The sequence below is a fragment of the Crotalus tigris genome, unplaced genomic scaffold (genome assembly GCF_016545835.1).
Source record: "Crotalus tigris isolate CLP2741 ecotype Arizona unplaced genomic scaffold, ASM1654583v1 scf7180000023617.9722795, whole genome shotgun sequence".
Classification (NCBI taxonomy): Eukaryota; Metazoa; Chordata; class Lepidosauria; order Squamata; family Viperidae; genus Crotalus; species Crotalus tigris.
In genome coordinates, this window is record NW_024100081.1 from 8,284,053 (window position 1) to 8,305,789 (window position 21,737).

General features: G+C 38.0%; 1 protein-coding gene across 1 annotated transcript in view; it reads left to right on the plus strand.

Annotated features, from left to right (window-relative positions):
* The window catches only part of POMGNT1 (protein O-linked mannose N-acetylglucosaminyltransferase 1 (beta 1,2-)), a 29,502-nt gene extending 10,201 nt beyond the window's left edge, over positions 1-19,301 (plus strand). Inside the window, exons 6-22 of the mRNA XM_039319776.1 lie at positions 1,878-1,991; positions 2,403-2,520; positions 2,964-3,062; positions 3,788-3,915; positions 4,674-4,744; positions 5,233-5,308; positions 7,369-7,452; positions 8,304-8,345; positions 8,703-8,761; positions 9,526-9,598; positions 9,713-9,841; positions 12,106-12,231; positions 12,941-13,005; positions 14,355-14,399; positions 14,754-14,889; positions 15,789-15,898; positions 17,263-19,301. Coding sequence (XP_039175710.1) covers positions 1,878-1,991; positions 2,403-2,520; positions 2,964-3,062; positions 3,788-3,915; positions 4,674-4,744; positions 5,233-5,308; positions 7,369-7,452; positions 8,304-8,345; positions 8,703-8,761; positions 9,526-9,598; positions 9,713-9,841; positions 12,106-12,231; positions 12,941-13,005; positions 14,355-14,399; positions 14,754-14,889; positions 15,789-15,898; positions 17,263-17,359 — 1,572 coding nt within the window. The 3' untranslated portion in view covers positions 17,360-19,301. The remainder of the gene's footprint in view (positions 1-1,877; positions 1,992-2,402; positions 2,521-2,963; positions 3,063-3,787; positions 3,916-4,673; positions 4,745-5,232; positions 5,309-7,368; positions 7,453-8,303; positions 8,346-8,702; positions 8,762-9,525; positions 9,599-9,712; positions 9,842-12,105; positions 12,232-12,940; positions 13,006-14,354; positions 14,400-14,753; positions 14,890-15,788; positions 15,899-17,262) is intronic.
* Positions 19,302-21,737: the final 2,436 nt, after the last annotated feature.

The window sequence follows — 21,737 nt, forward strand, 5'->3', positions numbered from 1 at the left end:
TCAGAGTTCTGTGTTTTTGGTCAGAGTTACAGAAAAGTCTTTTAAACTCCACTGAAGGTTTTGGCAAGTTTCTAGACCTCTAGAACTATGCCAGGCCTATGCTCCCCAAAACTAATACTAAGTATAAAAGGAACTCTTGGTAATAAAGGCAATCCTTGACTGAAGCCCAGTTGCTTAGAAACCATTTGACGTTATGATGGACTCTTTCCCCCCCCCCCAAAAAAGGGGGACTTATAAACTGGATTCCACCTCCCTGCCATCATGTGACCACATTTTGGACACTCGGCAACTGGCCTGCATTTATGGCTTTTTACAGTGTCCTGCGTTCATGTGACCACGATTTAGGATGTTGATTCATTTAACAACCAATGCAAAAAAGATTGTAAATCAGGTGTGGCCTACTTAATTACTGGTGTAGCATAAAACCATAATTTATGGTCGTACGTCAAGGACTGCGTTTATGCTATCCTTCATCCAATTCAGTGAGCTTACCATGGGTGACTGCACTCCCCAACTGGCTATAGTGAAAAGGTGCTTCACCATTCTGTATTTCCAGTAAGTTCCTTTATGGAGGGAGGAATTTCTAAATGCCAGCTTCCTCCCCTCTTTCTCCATAAGCCTGTAAGATGTGTGGCTGGGAAGACCTGCTTTTATATGCAGTGGACCTTCCCTGGCATTGAGCTCTCCACAGCTGCCTGAATGTGACAGATGTTTCATTTTCTTTTCATTAAGAAAATGAATTGGGATAATACATGCTAAGATACAGTGTTGTAATGGGGAAGAGAGGGCAGAGATATTTCCTTAATTGGATTAATTTGGAAAAAACTGCCAGATGTTTTTAAAATATTTCCTCTGTTGCGGACATAAGAATTATAAAGAGTTGGAAGGGGCCCATAAGGATCATCTAGTCCAGTGATGGGGAACCTTTTAGAGACTGAGTGCCCAAACTGCAACCCAAAACCCACTTATGCATCGTTGGGTGCCAGGTGAATATGGCCCATTGGGTGGGTGTGGCCCATTGAGTGGGCGTGGCTGTGGTGGTAATGCCAGACTGGGTGGGACTAAAAAGTTCAAACAATCAATTCCAACTTTGCAAGATCTTTTTTTTCCCCGCGAGAAGTTGAAATTGACTGATTGATTGAACCTTTTTTTTTTGCACGGCGGCAGAGGCCTAAAGTGAAAAGGTTTTATTAAACCCAGCTGAAGGCATAGGACTGGGGTGTCGGCGCGCGTGCCCACAGAGAGGGCTCTGAGTGCCGCCTCTGGCACCCGTGCCATAGGTTCGCCATCACTGATCTAGTCAGAATATTTGTAGTTAGAAGAAAAGCCAATTAAACCATCCACGACAGGTAACTGCTCAGTCTCTTCTTAATCTCCATCAATAGAAAGTCCCCAAAGAGCCGAGGTGGCGCAGCAGTTAGAGTGCAGTACTGCAGGCCACTTTAACTGACTGTGTTCAGCAGGTCAGCGGTTCAAATCTCACCGGCTCAAGGTTGACTCAGCCTTCCATCCTTCCGGGGTAGGTAAAATGAGGACCCAGATTGTTGGGGGCAATGTATATATATATATATATTGCTTACTGGTGTACACCGCTTAGAGAGTGCTTGCACTTAAAGCGGTATATAAGTCTCATAAATAAATAAAATAAATAAATAAATAAATAAACCTCCGTAGGTAGGCCATTACATTGTTGTACAAATCAGGAAGTTTGTCCTTATATTTAAACAAAATCTGGGATGTATCCTTCCCAGTAGCTGACCTACTGTATATCAGTGTCTCAACTGAAGTTCCAAAAAAAAAGAGTCATGATCCCAATATATTTGGAAGGTCACAATTTGAGAAGAAGCGATCTAACACAATTATGGTTTGTTTTGTAGGGCCATGTGATGGCAAAGCGGGTTTTTGACACCTATTCTCCCCATGAAGATGAGGCCATGGTCCTCTTCCTCAACATGATAGCCAAGGGTCGCATCCTTATCTTCACAATTAAGGTAAGTTGAAATTGGTATTGTAACTTTTTTTTTCTTTCATTCTGCTAACTGACGCCTAACAGAAATTAAATTTCTATTTTAACTTGAAAATAGTCAAATAAAGCTAAAAACACTTTGACAAAGAAGAAAAAGGTGATTGCACTACTGTTATACAATAATTTTATGGATTGTATCTGAAAATTTAATCTTGTAGTTTTGTATGTATTTACTCTTAAATTATATGACACACTAGAAAAGTAAAAAAAAAACAAGTTTTACTGTGACATCTTATTACAGGTTGGTTATTTATTTATTTTTCGAAAAATGAAGCTTTAGCTTAAAAGAATCGAACAGCATCCAAAGATTCTTTATATTCAAAGGGTATATAAATCACATATCTGGATTAATATTGTGGGATTTCTTCCTTTTCAGGATGAGGGCTCCTTCCACCTTAAAGACACAGCCAAGAGTCTTCTGAAGAGTTTAGGGAGCCAGATTGCAGCTTCTCTCAGCTGGAGGGACATGTGGACATTTGTGGGGAAGAAAGGAGGTCAGGATCAAACTTGGGCAGAAATCTCCCAGGGGAGAAAGGGACGCAGGAGAGGGCTCCTGGTGGGTTGTTTGGCTCTGCTCTAGATTTTTGCTTTTCATCTATTTATGATATTAGAACGTCTCAGACCCACTAAATTGGAGCATGAGAAGCTGAGGACTTTTTCTGTTAATAATATGGGGGAGTTGGGCATAGGCAACTGCAATTTTTCATACCTAAACCAATTTTCCCTCTTCTACAACAGTTGAGGGTGTCTCTATCACCTCCTACTCTGAGTACCATAGAGGGATATTTTGTTAATCTTTCTTTTGCACTATAAAAAAAAAGGGCAAAAAAGTAAGATTACTGACTGATTGCTACATCAGGGATCTAACAGTGGACAAGCCCAGGTAGTGAGTGGTTATTGGCTGCCTTTTGACCATCATGTGTTGTGTTCTCTGTAGGTGAAGTGTATGGTGAGAAACATGCCAAGTCCCCACTGCTTTCCTCCTGGGGAGAGCCAGTCTTGTTAAAAACCGAAGTCCAATTAACCTCTGTGGAAGGTATGATATTCATTCCCAAGAAGGAGTAGTAGAGACAAGGCTGGATAATCCAGCAAATCTTGAACAGCTTTAAAGCTAGGAAGCCAGGAACCTGTTTGAGGTAAAGAACTGAGGAAGAAGACTAGTAAAGTTTCTGCTGAAGTGGGATAATAATTTACTTTGTGTATAATTGTCAAGTACTTTATATATATATAAAATCAGGCATGATTCATTTAACAATGGTCTGACTTAGTGAGAGATGTTCTGATCCCAATTGTGGTTGTAAGTCAAGAACTATCTGTATGTTATTTTAGTTTTTCTCATTTGATTTTCTACCGAAACCCAAAATGATAGGCTGAACTAGAGATAGATTCAGAAATTGGCAGCTGCTATTACACTGACTTATGGTGCTGTTTTCCTTGGTTTCTCCTGAAGCAAGTCCAATGAAATTAAAAGCTACCTTGAAGACAAGATCTTATTTTTTTTATTACATATTCAGAAGAGAGGTTTTTTTTGTTAAAGGTCATTTTCTGTTTGGCAGCCAGGCATTGTTTGCCATACAGATGTTTTGAATTTTCATTCATAATTTTGATCATTAGTGATGTCTTGTTGCTTATGGGCTTCAGAGATTGAAGCATCCTAAAAATGTTCTGAGCTGACTGTAGCAGAACGTAAAAGACTTATCTGTTTCAAAGCTCTTGTATACATCAAGCCAATCGTATGCATACATATGACATATTCCACAGATGCAGAATGCCATTGGCCAGATACTGAGTTGAATCGGCGGCGGAAGCGTTTCTGCAGCAAAGTCGAAGGTTATGGAAGTGTGTGCAGCTGTAAAGATCCTACACCTATAGAGTTCAATCCTGATCCAGTAAGTACAACAATGCCCCTTCTCCTTCACCAACTCTTGCTAGAAACAAAATTTCTATCTAATTACATAGATTTAACTGAACCATCAAATGATTAATATGAAATAGATAGATAGATAGATAGATAGATAGATAGATAGATAGATAGATAGATAGATAGATAGATAGATAGATAGATCAATCGATCTGGCAATAAAGTTTACCAGACTATGTAGCTGGGAGTTAGATTTTTTAAAAAAGGTCTTTTCATCTGATTTTTATATTTGTCCTTCATATCTTTTTTGTCTTTTACTTTATTTCCAATCTGCTCCTTTTTTTGCCAACTGCCTACTTCTCTGAATTTGAGATACATGAGACAAATATAAATTCTACTGGGAATCTTTTCTGAATTCTGCAACATATAAGTAGTATACTTTAAAACCTACTTATACAATCCTAATTCTGGAAGTGGTCAGACAATATTGGTTTCAGTTCATAATCTAAATCTGAGACTACAGGCAAGGAAAAATTGCTTATATGGAACTTAGCTGTTCCCAGCGTTCCCCTTAAATCAGTGTTTCTCAATCTTGGTAACTTGAAAATGCATGGACCTTAGTTGCCTGATTTCCCCAGCCGTCCATTCTGAGAGTTGAAGACTACATATCCTCAGGAAACTCTGCCTTAAATGTTCAGGTGTAAGAAGAAAAAAATAAAAGGCGCACTGGGGAAAAGAGAGGTGTTGGTTATCTTAAATTTCTCTTTCTGGTGTTCCTTTTTTTAGCTCAAAGACAACACAGTTTTTGATGTACCTGTTGCTGTCATTGCAGGGAACAGACCCAACTACCTGTACAGGTGAGAGACAGTTAGTAGGAACAAAGTGATTGCTATGGAACGTCAAATGGAGAATTCATATATTTCTTGCGTACCCAGTTTCTATTGGAACATAATCTCCAGTTCCCAAATGATGTGGTCAGGTTTTCTTGATTTTGTCCCTCCGAACAAAGAAAGTCTCTATCCAGCAAGGAAGGGAAAAGGAAAGCACACAGTTGTCATACAAAGAGTCAACTGTAAGATTTCACCTATAATAAAACAAAAGTGTAAATCTGAGATCCTGCAAATCTCATCCTTTATTTGTAAACAAAATTCATGTTCTAGGTAGTCAACTCTGATTGGCATAGAATACATAATTTGGGATTAAAGTGAACAAATGTTAGTCAAGTTTATATCATTAATATTAGATTAGATTCAAGCTCCTATATGAAAAGTGGAGATATATTCTATTAATACATTAAAAGGCTTTCTGGGAATCACAGCAAATATGTTAACCCTTCTCTTTTTAGGATGCTACGATCTCTGCTGTCAGCACAAGGGGTCAATCCTCAAATGATAACAGTTTTTATTGATGGATATTATGAGGTAAGTCATCAGGAGGAGTGGATCTGCTACTTTGGAAGGGTCCAGTTACAGCACTTGGCCTTTGGGTGGTATTCTGAACATCAAACAGTTAGTGAGTCCAAGACAAATCTTAATTTTCAAATTTAATTCAAATTAAAATTGCTCCTCTGCTATATTCTCTTTATGAAAAAAATACACTTCACTGAGAACTTTTGAAAAGGCTCTCAAGATAAACGCAGAGCCTGCAGAGGACCAGAGGGCATACATTCTGCCTTTCGTCACTAATTGCCTTTCACCTTGTTAGCACTGTGTGAGATGGGAACCTTAAGAGAGCCATCTTTATCTGTGCCTTGCAAATATATGTTGCTTAAAAACACTGAGGAGATTTTGTTTGATCCATGCCTTATATTATTAATACTACTTCTTTCCTTTGTGTTTTGCCTTGAAATTAGCTCTGGGGGCAATAATACTACAGGTAGTCCTCAACCTACAACCACAATTGAGCCCAAAATTTCTGTTGTTAAGTGGGACATTTGTTAAGTGAGTTTTCCCCATTTTACAACCTTTCTTGCCACAGTTGTTAAGTGAATCACTGCAGTTGATAAGTTAGTAACTGATAAGTGAAACTGACTTTGCTTGTCAGAAGGTTGCAAAAGACGATCACATGACCTTGGGACACAGCAACAGTCATAAGTATGAACCAGTTGCCAGGCATTGGAATTTTGATCACATGGTCATGGGGATACTTCAAAGGTCGTAACTCTGAAAAACAGAAGTCACTTTTTTCAGTGCCATTGTAGACTTTGAACAGTCACTAAATGAACTGTTGTAAGTCGAGGACTACCTGTATTTACTAACTGGTATGCTTCAACTCAGACTTAGGTTTGTTGGTCCATAAAGCAAAGCTGTTTTTCTTCCTGAAAAGAAATACCTCTATTCACATGGTAGATACTCCTTTGCAGATTTGTTTTATTGCCACAGAAACTGTGTCATCTGGTTAGAGAAGGACAGCATGAAAGCGAGACTTTCAGGCACAGAAGGATTCAGTTTTATGTTTATGCATGTATGAGAAAATAAATGGATTATTTTTTATAGGTAAGAAACTTCTAGATATGAAGCCTTGGGATCACTGTAGATTTCAGAAATCAGTTTGAGTGAGAAGTCCATCTTAACAAACTAAATCCCTCAGCAATTGACCAGATCTATGATAAGGTTGACACCATCCAACTACAGAGATGTTTAATTGTAAATTGTATTTATAGTGACACAAAACTATGTCCTTTTTTCAAAGATTATTTAAGGGGCTTTGCTCAGTCAAATGTCTGCCACTGGCTATCCCTATAACATAGACTACTAACTCTGAAACCGTGATGTAACTATTTAATAGAATGCAAATGGAATATATATTCTGATCCACTTCTATCTTTGAACAAAATGAACAACTTTTATTCCATGTGCAAATAAAGAGCCTTCAGTGTTTGGCATTGAAAAAGTATATCATCAGATATATTATGACTACAATAATATATGCGAATGTGCCGTTTTAAAAAGATAAGTAACTTTATGTATAGGAATTTGGATGGTAATTATTATTTTTTTTTAGAAGTAGACAGTAATTTTCATTAGGTACATGAAGTTATGCATCTTAGATTGAGGATCTGAAGGGTGAAGTTCTAAGATATATGTAGGTAGTGTCAGAATACAACACATTTTGAAAGCCTGAGGATCATAGTGGGCAGAACACTGATACAAAATTAAGAACTGTGTACAGCTTTCACTGCAAGTTGCATGTATTTCCTGCCTCAAAATAGTGATAAATTATTATATCATTATTATTATTATTAGTAGTAGTAGTAGTAGTAATAGTAGTAGTAGTAGTAGTAAGCATTAATGGTTACAGAACACACTGAGGACTATAATGAAAAATCTAGAGGCCACAGGTTGTCTACCTCTATTCTAGAAATTATCTTGCCCAATCCCAGAAACATATCAAGATGATAATGGGAAGAATTCATATCAAGATGATAATGAGCGCAATTCAAAAAACCTTCTGTACCCCACAAATTTCCTTTCTTTTCCAGGAGCCAATGGATGTGGTTGAATTGTTTGGCCTGAAGGGAATCCAACACACACCCATCAGCATTAAAAATGCAAGGGTCTCTCAGGTGAGTGGCTCATTTTGTTGCTTTGACTGCTGCTTCCATTAAACCAGGGGTGTCAAACTGCCGGCCCACGGGCCAGATGCATCATGATGAAACCGCGCCCACCCCTTTGCCTGCAATGGCAAAAAAGTTGCGATACGTCGAGACATGCAACGTGACATTGCAAGTTTGACACCCCTGCATTAAACCATGAACTCCATTAGAAATCCTATTGTGTATATGTTATCCTCCAGACTGATTTGTGGTGGATGAGCTCAAGCACAAGCCTTGGCTTAAATATTAGTGGGAAACTAAAAATTGGGAAAAACTAATTAGGACATTGATTGTTTATAAAAATTGAATGTTAAAATAACCAGGATATGTATACGCTAATTATTGATAAATGTAAGAATGTTATTTTTATTTAATTGATATAATAAAAATTGTATTAGTTTAAACATGAGACAGTAAGTACTAAGGGGAAAGAGAGGAAATATTTAATGTGGTAGTTTGAGTCTTGTACTAAAGATGCTTGTATGTCATTGAATTTTCGATTAACCCAGCCGCCACGTTGCTTTTTAAATACTTAAATGTAAAATTAGAAAATCAATAAAACATTACAAAAAAAAAAAAAGCACAAGTCTTGGCTCTCCATCAAACCTGGGCTTGAATTTGTCAGCCTTATATGATTAAAAATGCGAGGTATGTATCATTCTGTTTTGAGGCACAAACGAGGCCTAGAGATAAAGATGGTTGGTCGAATGTTCTGAAAAGTAGCTTTTCAGTAATGATTCTGTTGGTATTAACATATTGATGAGAATGAACAGATTTTGAGAAACATCCTCATTCTTACTCCTTCTTTTGTCCCCATACAGCACTACAAGGCCAGTTTGACTGCAACATTCAACTTGCATCCGGTAGGCTTGGTTAGCTCTTCTTTTTTTGCCAGTGTAGAGAGATCTTTTCATTTGGGAAAATTCTGCTTTAGAATGTGCTCTTCCATGTAATTACTGAGAGCTATGTAACATTAATTGAAGGGGTTATAATAACAAGCACCTATTGTAAACCTTGAAGTTGCAGAGGCTCTTTTTCTTATATGCATAATGCCATGTTTTTTAGAAATAAGGTTTTTGATTATTTAGGTGGTGCCAAAAAAGAAAGGTCCTTATATTCATTGCTGGATTTTCAGCTTCCCAGAAATTTTTCCATTGAGTGAAAATGTGTATATAGTTTTGAAACACTGTAGGTTTCCTTCTATTCTGATTGTTTTATAGGATGCAAAGTTTGCTGTGGTATTGGAAGAAGACTTGGACATTTCCATTGATTTCTTCAGGTATTAATTGAATTCATTTTCTACCTTGGTCCTATTTTGTTTTGCCAGCAAAGAATAACAGCTGGGTTCTTCTGTCAGTGTGGCTGGCCAGTTTTAGATGAATGTTTTGCCTTTGACAATGAAAATATAACTCCATTGCAAGGGAAATACTGTAGGATAATAGTTCCTCCATCAAGCCCATCAGAAGAAATTCTGAAGGTCAGGGAAGATAACTTGGGTCACAGTATGCAAGATGACACAGAAAAAGTCTTTAAACCAGTGGTTCTCAACCTGTGGGTCGGGACCCCATTTGGGGTCAAATGACCATTTCACGGGGGTCGCCAAACCACGCTGTCCACCATTTTTTCCCTTTTTCCCTAGCTGTCCTACTCCCTCTTATTGGTGGCCACACCCACTTGGGGGTCACCACAACATGGGGAACTGTATTATGGGGTCACAGCATTAGAAAGGTTGAGAACCACTGCTTTAAACTGAAAAGTATGGATCAGCTTTGAACACAAAATGAGTCAGTAGATCTTAGGCAAAATGTCTGCATACATTTGAAGCTTGTTCGGTATCCCATTTTCCAATTCTTATACCCAAAGTGTGGGCATATGTAGCACATGTAACTCATTCATGTCATTAGTTTCGCTAGCGCTTCATTGACTTTGTCCAAGCAGTCTCATTTTCAAAATAATGCCCCAGTCTTAAGCAATTCACAGCATTACTCTCATAAATCAAATCAGTGTTGGCTTGTTCTTTGACATTCTTCTCCATTTTCTTAGCTTTCTAAGCCAGTCTATCTATTTGCTGGAAGAAGATGACAGCTTGTATTGCATCTCTGCATGGAATGACCAGGTGAGTTATTTCTTACTCTAAACTCTGATCACATTTTACCTCGTTTCCCCAAACTTGGATGAAGGATTGTGTGATGAGCGAAGATTTCCTAAATCTTTCTCTTTGGGTCATTAGGGGTATGAACATACCGCTGAAGACCCTTCACTTCTCTATCGTGTAGAGACCATGCCAGGCCTGGGCTGGGTGCTAAGAAAGACTCTGTATAAGGATGAATTGGAGCCCAAGTGGCCAACACCAGAAAAGGTCAGTCTGATTTTTCAGGTTGTTTTTCCTTACTGATTAAGACTGTGTGTGTGTGTGTGTGTGTGTGTGTGTGTGTGTGTGTGTGTGTGTGTGTTTAGGTTGATGGGCAGTTTTGCTTTATTACCATCTGGTATTCATAATGAGTTAATGGTAGCTTTTCTTGCATCATTGGGATTATGGGGCCATCTAGCTATACTCTTTCTTAACCATTACAATTTCCAAATAAGTTAAACTCAGTATTATTGCTAAAGTCCACGTTGGCTGAGAAATTCTAGAAGATAAAATCCATATACTGTATCTGAAGTTCAACCCAGGTTCAGAAAACCTGCTCTAACACTCTAGTCGAAAAGCTTCCATAATTAGGAAAAGTTATCATTGGAAAGGCTTTAATTTTTTTATGCTTATACACATAAATATAGCTTTAAGGTTTTAAGCAGTTGTGAATCGTCCCCCAAATCATCTAGAATTGAACAAAAAAGAACCAGGAGGAAAAGTTTTAGAAGCTTTCATCAAGCTTTCAGTAGAACAGAATAAAATATTATATTAAAATAACTGACTTCATGATAGCTATTAAAAAGACCTGCTGCTTTAATAATAATAGTGAGCTAATGTACCAGCGTCTTCTAATCTGATGTCTACCAAATACTTTGAATTCCGTTTCTAATTTTTTCCAACCACTAAGCTCAGAGATACAGATTTGGAGGAGCTGGGTTGAGAAAGGTAAATTTAGTTTCTTCTTCCTAAAGAAACTCTTCATAAAGGCAAGCATCGGCAAACTGTTGCTGTGTCCCTCTCTACCAGTCTGCTTAGAAGTCATTTTATTGATTGGACTTGGAAAAGCAATTGAGAATGCTTAATACAGGTCTAACCATTAACACAATTAAATAATATTTGGCCATGTATGTGTGTGTGTGTTTTGTAATGACTTCACACCATCCTCAGCTATTCGTGCAATTTAAATATCACATCATGAGCACGCAGGTGTTTTAAAAAATGTGGGATATAAAAGAACAACGAAAGCATTAGAGGAGCATTAGAAATGCATTTTTAAAGCATTTAGGTTTTACTTAAGTAATAAGCTCAGCAACTTGCCATTTTATAACTCTATAATCCCCAGACTATTTTTTTTTTTTAAAAAAAATCAAGGACCATTATGTGACTAGCAGATACATAACTAATGCTATATAATTGCATTAGTCAGGGATTCTAAAAAGGCCTGACTTTTTTTTTATTTGTTTAAAAAATATTTTATTGGTTTTTTAATTTTTAAGAAAAAGTACTCAGGACACACCGTGGTATTTGGGTAATCAGACATTCAGAAGTGAAAACATAAATAAACAACTCAATTTAATACATTTACTGTCTCCTCTCTATTTCCCTCAAGTAACATAATATGTTTAAAATATTTCATTTCTAAATTAAATTTCTATTATTACTAAACCTGTTTTAAAACTTTATCAGTTTGCAGTTACGAAGATCAAATTTAACTTTAAATAAAAAAGTTATCAATTCAGGTATCCCTTCCAGATGTATTCTAGTTCTTAATTTCTCTCATCCCTCTTTTTATCACCAATCTCATTTATTTCTTCTTCCATTACACAATAGCTATCTTAATTAAAAATAATAATATTAAACCTTAATTCACTTCAATTCATTACACAAACTTCAAATGTCATCCAATTGATTGTCATACCTTATCACATCTATGTTATTGTACAAAAAAATCATCTAACTAAATTAAAACATTCAATTAATTATTAAAACCATCCCAGTCTAAAAAATCAACATTTTTTCAATTCCAATACCTAGTTTTCGTCAAAATATATCTATTATTCCAAAAAGTATTCTTAATCTATTTAAAATATTTGTTCTAAAAATCACCCTCATGTATATATGTTTATATTTTTTCTTGCTTCTAACTCTAAAATCATAATCCTTAAAACAAACCATAAATCCAACATTGCCTTAAAAAGGCCTGACTTCTAATGCCAAAGAAAATAACTGAAATCAAACACAATGAAAAGTATTCCCATTTTGTCCAGATTTTATGCTTGTATATAAAGTATGCATTGGAACAGAAATCTCTGCCAGGATACATTCCATTTTCAAAATTGAGAAATAATAAGAACCTGCATCTGAAACTTGGGCTGAATAAACTTTTGCTTCAAACTTCAAGAGGGTTTTATGGGGGCTGCAGCAAAATAAGTTGCTCTCCCAAAAAGGCTTCTTCTCTGTGTTGTATTTTGTCTGTTTTCTTCTCTCAGCTTTGGGACTGGGACATGTGGATGCGCATGCCAGAACAGCGGAAAGGACGTGAATGCCTCATCCCAGACGTATCCCGCTCATATCACTTTGGCATTGTTGGCCTCAACATGAATGGCTACTTCCATGTGAGTGACTCTTATTAATTTAAATGCAGAAATAGTAGCTTCTGTTTGTATCCTTATTTATTCCCACAATAAATTGTTTAGGTATTGAGAGGTTTCAACTGGAGAAGAAGAACAGTTAGATTGTTCAGTTTGACAGGCTTCCTCACCTTTCAAACAATGTCTACCAATGGCAGCATAATTTTGGAAAGAGGAGAAGCTGATATTTTAATAGCCTATGCTAATCTCCTATATTAATATTCAAAGACCATTACAAGTAAATTGAACTTCTCTGGATGGGCAAAATAGGGTTTAAATCTTCATCTTCTGCTTGTGAGAACTCAGAGAAAATTGAGTTTCTGCCTTAGGTAATAGAATAGAGGACTAGACTAACTATGAATTGACCCAGGAAAGCAATCAATATTGTCTTCAGTTGATTTACTCCCTAATCCAAATGTTTGCAATTTGTCCTTTTAGTCAAAACATTGATAAACAAAACTCAGCAACCAAGCACAGCTCTCCCCAGTGATTGCTTTTAGGCTTATCTATGATACAAATGAGATGGTTTAGCTGCAGTTGTTCTTCTTTGGACGATGATGCAAAATATTTTCCCTGCAAATGTTTGTATGCAGTAGCCATGGTACTCTCCCTACTGTACTTTAGAGGAAAAAGTGGAAAGCTAGGGTGAATGATGCTTAAAACCACTTTTTTTTCCCCATTCATATTTTTCTAGGAAGCCTATTTCAAAAAGCACAAGTTCAACACAGTCCCCAATGTACAGCTTAAGAATGTGGAGAGGTAAGGAGACATGGATGCCTTCTGACCTAAGCATAAGCTTTCCTGTGTAGGCAACTCACTAATATGAATGTAGCCATATCAAAGTGCTTGAGGAACATGAGCAAGTCAAAATTAACCCTAATATAATACTCTTGGCAGGAGAGCCTGCCCAGGATGGAAATTAGATTCCCTTACTAATATTTAGACTATTTAGTAATGCCCCACCAAGAGTAGACTTGTAAATTATAACTCAGTGGTTGCCTCTTGGCAGCTTCTAGTTTGGTTCAAACAAATATACATCCAAATGTTCCATATCATGAGAACAAGGAACAAGAAGAAAGAATGGAATAAAAATAGAGGAGAAGAAATGTAAGAGCAATTAGTTTGGTGCAGCTTGGTTTAATAGGGGCTTTCAAGTGTATTATTTGCAGGAGGAAAACATTTCGTTACGGAAAACTCAGTATACATTAAGTAAGTAAGTAAATAAATAAAAAGCACTTCAAATTGTATATCACATTTGAGCAACAGCCCACTGACTATAAAACGCCTTTACAAAAAAAAAAAAAAACATTTTGGGATTAACAGTACCTGCTTTAATACCTGCAGCACTTACTGGGCTTGTTTATCTCTGCAATCATTCCCTGGGATTATTATTTGAGCCCTGTGTAAATACACACACATGCACGCACGCACACACACACACACACACACACACACACACACACACAAGTGCCTGTAGTTTCTTCCTTTTCCTCTGTTTCTGAGGAGTTTTTTTGAAAGTGGAAGTAGAAGCTTCTGGATGGTAAATCATTTGGTAGAACTTCAGTAGCAAAATGGCTGAAGTTTGGCAATATGATTTTAGGCCATGTTTTGAGGATCAGCAGGAAGCTAAGGATGGAAATAAGAGGAGTCCTCTTACCTCTCCCCCCCCCCGCGCACTTAAGATTTCACTGCTTATTTTGGCAGGAAGGGATGTGGAGATGGGAGAAGAAAGCACACTGCTGCAAATCAGCCATTTTACCACCATCTTTTAATGACACAGTCTTAGAGTATGCAAAATGTCCCATCTCTCCATAGCAGGGCTCCCCAATCCCTACGCGCAGCCCACTACTGGGCTGTGACTTGTTCAGAATTGGGCCGCACGAGCAGCAAGCCGGTGCATGTCCAAGCACACATCCCTTGCGTGAACAGCAGGCTAGTGTAAACACACACTAGTGTGCGGCATGCGCCAGCCTGCCACTCAAGTGGCCCAGTTCCCCTCCACCTTCCCCTTCCAGGCCGCCAAGCCATAAAGGTTGGGAACCGCTGCTCTACTGTATAAAGCAATTCAGTTTCGGTTCTGACTTTTTATTTCTCTTTCCACTGTATAGTTTAAAGAAAGATGCATATGAAATTGAACTTCATCGTCTGCTCAGGTACCTTATGTGTTAAAAAATAGATTACTGAAACTGATAGAGAGGTGAATATGGCCTGATCTTGTATGGCCTGATCTAGTATGCAAAATGTTAGGACTGGAATTATGAAATGCTGGCAAATGCCTGAAAGCTGAATCCAGAAGAGCATTGTGGCCAATTTGGCAACTAGCATACCTTTTAAAAATATTTTGATTTTGAAGTAGGAAAGGCATTTTATTATCTGTCAAAGTTAGTTAATATTTTTTGGATTGTATGTTCCTGGTTAGTATCTTTAATGTGGCACTTGCTTCTTATTATGGACTTTTCTATCTGCTTGCCTCTCTGATCTTGTCTTATTTTCACCCACTTCTTCAGTGAGGCTGAAGTTCTAGATCATACCAAAAATCCTTGTGAGGATTCTTTTGTCCCAGACACTGAAGGAAAAACCTACGTGACGTATATAAAGATGGAGCAGGAGGCAGATTTCACTACTTGGACTCAGCTTGCCAAGGTATTTGATAAATAGATGATAGATAGGCCGATAGATAGATAGACAGATAGACAGACAGACAGACAGACAGACAGACAGACAGAAAATTAACAAATATAATCAGAAACAGAAGCAAGGAAAACATAGAAAAGAAACTGTAAATAAAGACAAGGTTTTTAAGAGCTGTAAAATTGAAAGAAAAACATTGAAATGACATAGATAATCTACATATTAAAATATCTTATATCAATTTGAAAGTTGACAAAAGTGTTAACAGAATTCAATATAGTTGTCATATAGTCATTAACAGCTTTAGGCAGTATGATTTAACATAAATTATAAGCTAATTAAAAAGCAATAACTTTTAGAAATTTTAATGATTTTAGCACACTATAAAAGGAAAAATGCTAAATGTTAAAAGTTAGAAGAAAATGAACTTGAGATGTAGTACAAATCTGCTTATAAAATTATAATCAAATAATACCTCCCACATTGAGTTATATTTTCTATCAGATTTATTTTGTAAAAGAAACTTTGCTTTAACATTGATTCATACATCCATAACTTAATTTATCATTCTTTACAGAAGGAATTATTTGTACTTTCCATTAAGAGGTATACAATATTCTAGTAGCTATTGCCATGTACAAAACTTAATTCATTTTGTAGGAATATTTGGTTTAATAATTGGTAAAAAGATAACAGGATAAAAAAAAATCACCATTAAAATCTGTTTAATTTCCACCTTTACTTCTTGCCCAACCTGGGATAAGGTTGAAGAGGCATTCATGCTCATATTTAGGCTGTACTATATTGCAAGCCAGTACTGAAAACTCCTTAGAAGCATTCAGCTGGTTTAGATTTTGAATCATATGATTCCTTCAGTCTTGCTGTCAGACAGTTATAACTTGTTCTTTTAGTGCCTCCACATCTGGGATCTGGATGTCCGGGGGAATCATAAAGGACTATGGCGGCTCTTTCGGAAAAAGAACCACTTCTTGGTCGTAGGAGTCCCTGCCTCTCCATATTCGTAAGTCATCTTTGTGGGTCAAACTAGACTTAATTGTTGTATAAAACTTTTCTTTTTCCTGTCAGACTTTTATGGCCAGATTATTTGGTTAGGCACCTTTTCTTTTGATGTTACACATGTTGTTTGTAAACAAAATGTCAGATCAATTTTTTTTTTCCCTAAAGGGACTCATGGAGACATCTCCTGTTATGGGTAATTAGCATCTGTCCATTGCTTAGCTCTGCTGCAAGTTGGTATACTTATTTAATTCTTCAGTGAAATGGACATTGTGTCGAATTTTAAAGCAAGAAGCCCTTGTAATCTATAGATGTAGTTCCAAAGGCTTTCAAATTGCAGTTTTTAACGTGTAGATTTAATTTTTAAATTGCAACTTTTAACATGCAGAAAGGAGAAACTGTTAAATTCACAACTGGACAGCAATCATATTAAAATAATTTTAATTACATTTACATGTATATTTAATAAAATCAACTGTTGTCCAAATCCCACCCTTTACTTTTTGGAAACACTGCCCAGTCTCTACTGGCTCAAGGTTGACTCCCAGCCTTCCATCCTTCCAAGGTCAGTAAAATGAGGACCCAGATTGTTGGGGGCAATAAGCTGACACTGTAAACCACTTAGAGAGGACTGTAAAGCACTATGAAGTGGTATATAGGTCTAAGTGATACTGCTATTGCTATATTGTTTAAAAGCCAGATGTGATCCTTGGGCCAGCATAAATTGTGCACCCTTGCTTTTCAGTGAATTGTAATTCCCCGTGATTTTTCAGAAGATCTAGAGATATGAAAACATTTAAACTGGGAATCAGAGGGTCATAGAGACAACTGATTATAAGAGTCATTTTGATGGGAATAATAGAGCCTAATAAAAGCCCTGGAGCAAAAGGAAAGCATCTACTGGAAACACACAGTTTATTTAGTAGTGGATGATGAAAAGTTCTATTGTGTATCTTCACAGAATAGAACAACTATGAAAAGATAAGCAGGAAGGGGCAAAAGCTGAAATGTTCTGCATTTTCTACATACAAAATATTCCAAATCCAGTCTCCATGTAAAAGCACTGGATAATACTTTAGTTGGATACTATGGAGGATTAGTAGAAATCAGACAGCACTACGTAGGTTAGATGGATGTATTGCAATCCAACTCATCCAGCTTGCATTTTCCCCCAACCTCAGTTATTGATTGATATCTTAGAATTCTAAAGTTGAGACTTGGTGCTTCTAGAAAGCACCAGATTAGAACATTCTATAATACTTTGCCCCTCGAGACAGTTTTATATATTTTGTTACTCATCCTATTGAATCTAAGTTTTCACCTCCTTTTCTGTACTGGTAATTCCAGGCCAATTTCCTTTTTTCCTAGATTCAAAAAACCTTCTTCAGTGACACCAATCTACATGGAACCCCCAGCCAAGGATGAGGCAGCAGGAGCCATAGCAGCAGGAGCAGAGCAAACATGAAGCAGAACATGGAGTGTTTGGCCGTATTGCCTTCATAGCCTACAGGATAGGAGGACAGAGGAACACTTAGCGCTCTCTGGGATTGGCTTTTCTCTGGAAGTCTTGAGAAGTAGGACAAGCCAAAGGGGGCTCTCCCCATCCCCCATCCTCAAGCTGCCGCTGAGAGTGGATAAATTGCCTTGGAAGAATAGGCATCTTTAATATTTTTCTAAGCCACTGAAACAATGCAGTTGTCTCGTTTTTAATATTGATGTTTTACTAATTGTGGGCCACTATTTCCCCAAATTGGGGTTCAGCCTGAGGGAGCTGTTTGAAAGGGATTGATTCCCTTTAGAAGCTCTTTCCACATTGTTACCTGAGGATATATAAAAAAAATTTAATTTATTAGTTTGCTGCAGTGGTCAGCCACCTTTAAAGGCTGTTTTCTTGCTTTATATGCTGGCTTTTGAGGGGAGTAATAATGATGGGAATAGTTCCTGGAAAGCATATGGGGCCATTCCTTAAACCCACATACGGTATCACCACCTGGCTTGTGACTTTATGGCCAGTGATTCACATGCACACAAAGAAGAGTTTTGTGGCCTTGGCTTCGTGATCAAAGGGTACAAGCTGCAAAAGAACTGCATGTGTTTACTGTGTACTGAATATCCTGGTCACTCAGGCTCAGAATTCCCTTTTTCCTCATCCTCTCCTCCTATTGGGCAGATATGGCCACAAAAGGTGGTCATTTTCAAAGCTACGGCCTCTAGGTTCCCACTGGATCTGTATGGATCCAGCAAAGGCTTGGTCTTGGTTGAAATACTTGAAAAGATACAGGCTACATGGTTTGGTCATTTCCATAAAATGCAGGAAGAGCTGAGCAGCAGTAAAAAAGAAAAGTGCCTTGAACAAGCAGGTGCTGGCCTGGGAAGCTTTAGTATTTACCAGTATATCAGGGTGCAGAAGTAGTAAATGAGTCAGATTAAATCTTACTTCTGCGTGAGGCTGGTCTATAGGTTCTGAAAACCAAACCCAGAAGTTGGCCAGCCATCATAGGGTCTTTCTTTGGCCCCAAAGCATGCATCTGGAAGATTTTGCTACTAAGTCCTAAGAAAGGGCAATTTGGGGCTCTAGATAACTAATCAGAGGTGAAGTGGTGTGGGGAGAGAGAGGGAGCTGCAATTCAGGGATAAAGAGGAAATCATGGTTTCCTTTTAGATATCCTGTGCCTTATGGGGAAGAGGGAAGGTTTTAGGTCTCAAAAGCGACTTTCAATATATTCACACCATGACTATATTAAGGGAAAAGGAAATGAGCATTTCCCTCAAGGGAACAACTAGATTCTAGTTTGAAGCCACCTTTCCTTCATTTAGTTGAGTTACCTCTTTGTGTTTTCCTCTTTTTCCTCACTGTCCTCCAAACTTGTCCGATACCGGTACGAGTTAAAAAGTAAATACCTTTTTGTGTCTATAAGGCAGCTGAAAAACTTCTTGAAGTATGTTGTTTTGATTAGTTAGCTAATGCATGTTTCTCTTGAAACTCAGGCTACTACTTATTCTAGAGCCCAAGGTTTCTGTGCTTGAATGAGACCTCAAGTAGGACTTCTGACCTAACACTGTCATAAATATGATATTTGCAGAGGTCACTTGCCTGCTGCGTCCATACAGTTTCATTGGCAAAAGTAGTGACTAGTTCATGTGAGGATTTCTGCCAACAAAAATTGTGGGTCCTCTTGGCCCTATCAGTCTTGAGGGAAGAAGGTAGTCTTCCATTTGCAGGATGACTGTGAACTCCAGTGTCAGAGTACAGCAGTGCTGCTTTTTGCTCTGCCTTGACTTCATTTCCTGCCCTGTTATGTGAAGGAGAAATGGCTTTTTCTAAAGAAACACGGAAGAGACATAACTTACTAGGATTCCTGATCATGACGTTAATAGGTGTTTTTTCAGTATGCAGCTGTGCATCAGAAAAAAAAAATTATTCTGTGTAAATGTAGAGTCTTTCTCATGGCGTATGAAATGGCTCTCATTTTGGAGCACTAGCACTTTGGCCATTTTGTGGAACTTGTCATAGAACTTCCTTTTTGGACTTGTGTAATCTCCCAAAGCCTGTGAGAATATTAAGTAGCTAGTTCTATTAATGGGAAGTAATTTCTAAATTTGGGGCTGAGGAGTCAACAACTTGAATTTACACTTTTTGGAAATGTGCTGTGTTTTTTTGTCCCTTATTTATTTGGCCACTGGGACTGATGAAAACAATCCAGTCCCTTGATTCATATGGTGGTTCAATCCCGTAATACTGGGGATAGAGATTTCATATCAGGAACAGATCCTAAAGGCTATTTTGGGGGGCAGGATCAATAGATTTGGTATCAAGTATATATCAATCAATGCATGTCTTCCCCCCCTCCTTCTATTTGTACGTGTGCCTGGCTGAGGAATTCTGGGAGTTGAAATCCACAAGTCATAAAAGGGCCAAGTTTGAAGACCCCTGTATTTGTAGATGTAAAGTTAATTTCAGATTTAATTATTAGGGTCTTCAAAATCCTTGATAGGAGAAAGATAGACTAGGCCACAGGTCGGCAACCTGCGGCTCCGGAGCCGCATGCGGCTCTTTGAGCCTTCCCCTGCGGCTCCCAGCCTCGTCTGCCTTTGCAGAGAGAGACAGAGACAGAGAGAGGAATTGTGCTTCCCTGCTTCTCTCTCTCTCTCTCTCTCTCTCTCTCTCTCTCTCTGTGTGTGTGTGTTTGTGTGTGTGTGTGTGTGTGTGTGTGTGTAAAAGAGAGTGGACTCACAGTGTTTTCCGAGGAGCTGAAAAGCTTACTGGGCGGAGCTCCTCCCTTTGCTGCGTCTCTGCAGGAAGCAGGAAGGGCAGGAGAGAGCTAGCTAGCCCAGCTAGACTGACTCAGGAATTCTGGGAGTTGAAGTCCATGAGTCATAAAAGAGATGAGGTTGTCTACCCCTTATCTTGTTGGACAACAGCTTGAAGCTTGTCAGGTGAGCAGCAGATAGGAGGGGGGGGAGAAAGAGAGAGAGAGAAAGAGAGAGAGGGAGAGAGAGAGAGAGAGAGGAAAGAGAGAGAGAGAGAAAGAAAGAGAGCGGGGGAAGAGGAGTAGCAGGCAGACCAAGGGCAGATAGAGAGGGAGGGAGGGAGAGAGACAGAGAGAGAGAGAGACCCTTTTGACATCTAAAATGAAGATAACACTGCATATATCCTTTTTTTTTTTACCTGTGTGTGTATGTGTGTGTGTGTGTGTATATATATACATACATACATATACATATATACACACACACACACACACACACACAACACACACACACCTATAATAAAGGTAAAAAAGGATATATGCAGTGTTATCTTCATTTTAGATATCAAAATGGTTTTGCGGCTCCCAGTGTTTTGTTTTTGGTGGGAAACGGGTCCAAGTGGCTCTTTAAGTGTTTTGGGTTGCCTACCCCTGGACTAGGCCATGTTTGGGGGGGAGGGAATTCAGGAACAGTGCTGATCATTGATTGGCTCTCCCTACCATCAGTTCTGGTGTCTGTTGTCCCTTAAACCCTTGGTAGAGAACAGCATGTGCCACTCCACTCTATTGCGTTTTTATAGTAGAAAGGCCATTTCCACAAAACTGAAAACCCTGCTCACTTCATATAATACTTAAATTAGGATGGTGGAGGCCCCTACACTTCCAAATGCCATCTCTTTCTGAACTGCATTTTCTGTACTGTGATGCAAGGTTATTTTGTTAAGACAGAACCACATTGTTTTATCAGGTCCAACTTTTGCCTTGTCTAGCCAAATGTAGAACACCCGACAATGATGAAATGCTATGGAAAGGAAGGTTACTTTGATGCAACATCTATGAGAAGTTTATTAAATGGTTTTCAGTATGTTGGGGAGGGGATCAATAAAATGCTAGAGATGGTAATTCTTCTCATCAAGGCCAGTTCAGCCTTGAAGATAAAGTCAAAAGTCTAGAGATCCATAAATGCTTTGCTCTTCGTACATCAAAAGGCAATTGGAGTGAATAGACCTAGAAGATTCTTGTACTAAATAAAATTATTTGCTCCTGTTAAGTGTAATGTATAGCCAAGAAGAAACAGCTGGCAGCAGGGGAAGAAAATGGCAGGAATATGTTTATGCTGATTTTATTTTCCTTGCATCTAATTGTAAAAAAAATAGTCTTAAAATTGTTCTTTTTCTTACCAAAAATGCATCTTCGTAAAATTCCCTGAAGATGTTTACATCTAATGCTTCTGTTATATCAGTGTAAGGTTTGGAGGAGAAAGAGCAGTATTCGTCTCCTTGGTTAAAATGAGATTTTTGTCCTCATCAAACAACAAATAAATCTAGGGGATCTGATATGATTAATGCCATTCTTTACAGACTACACTATGCA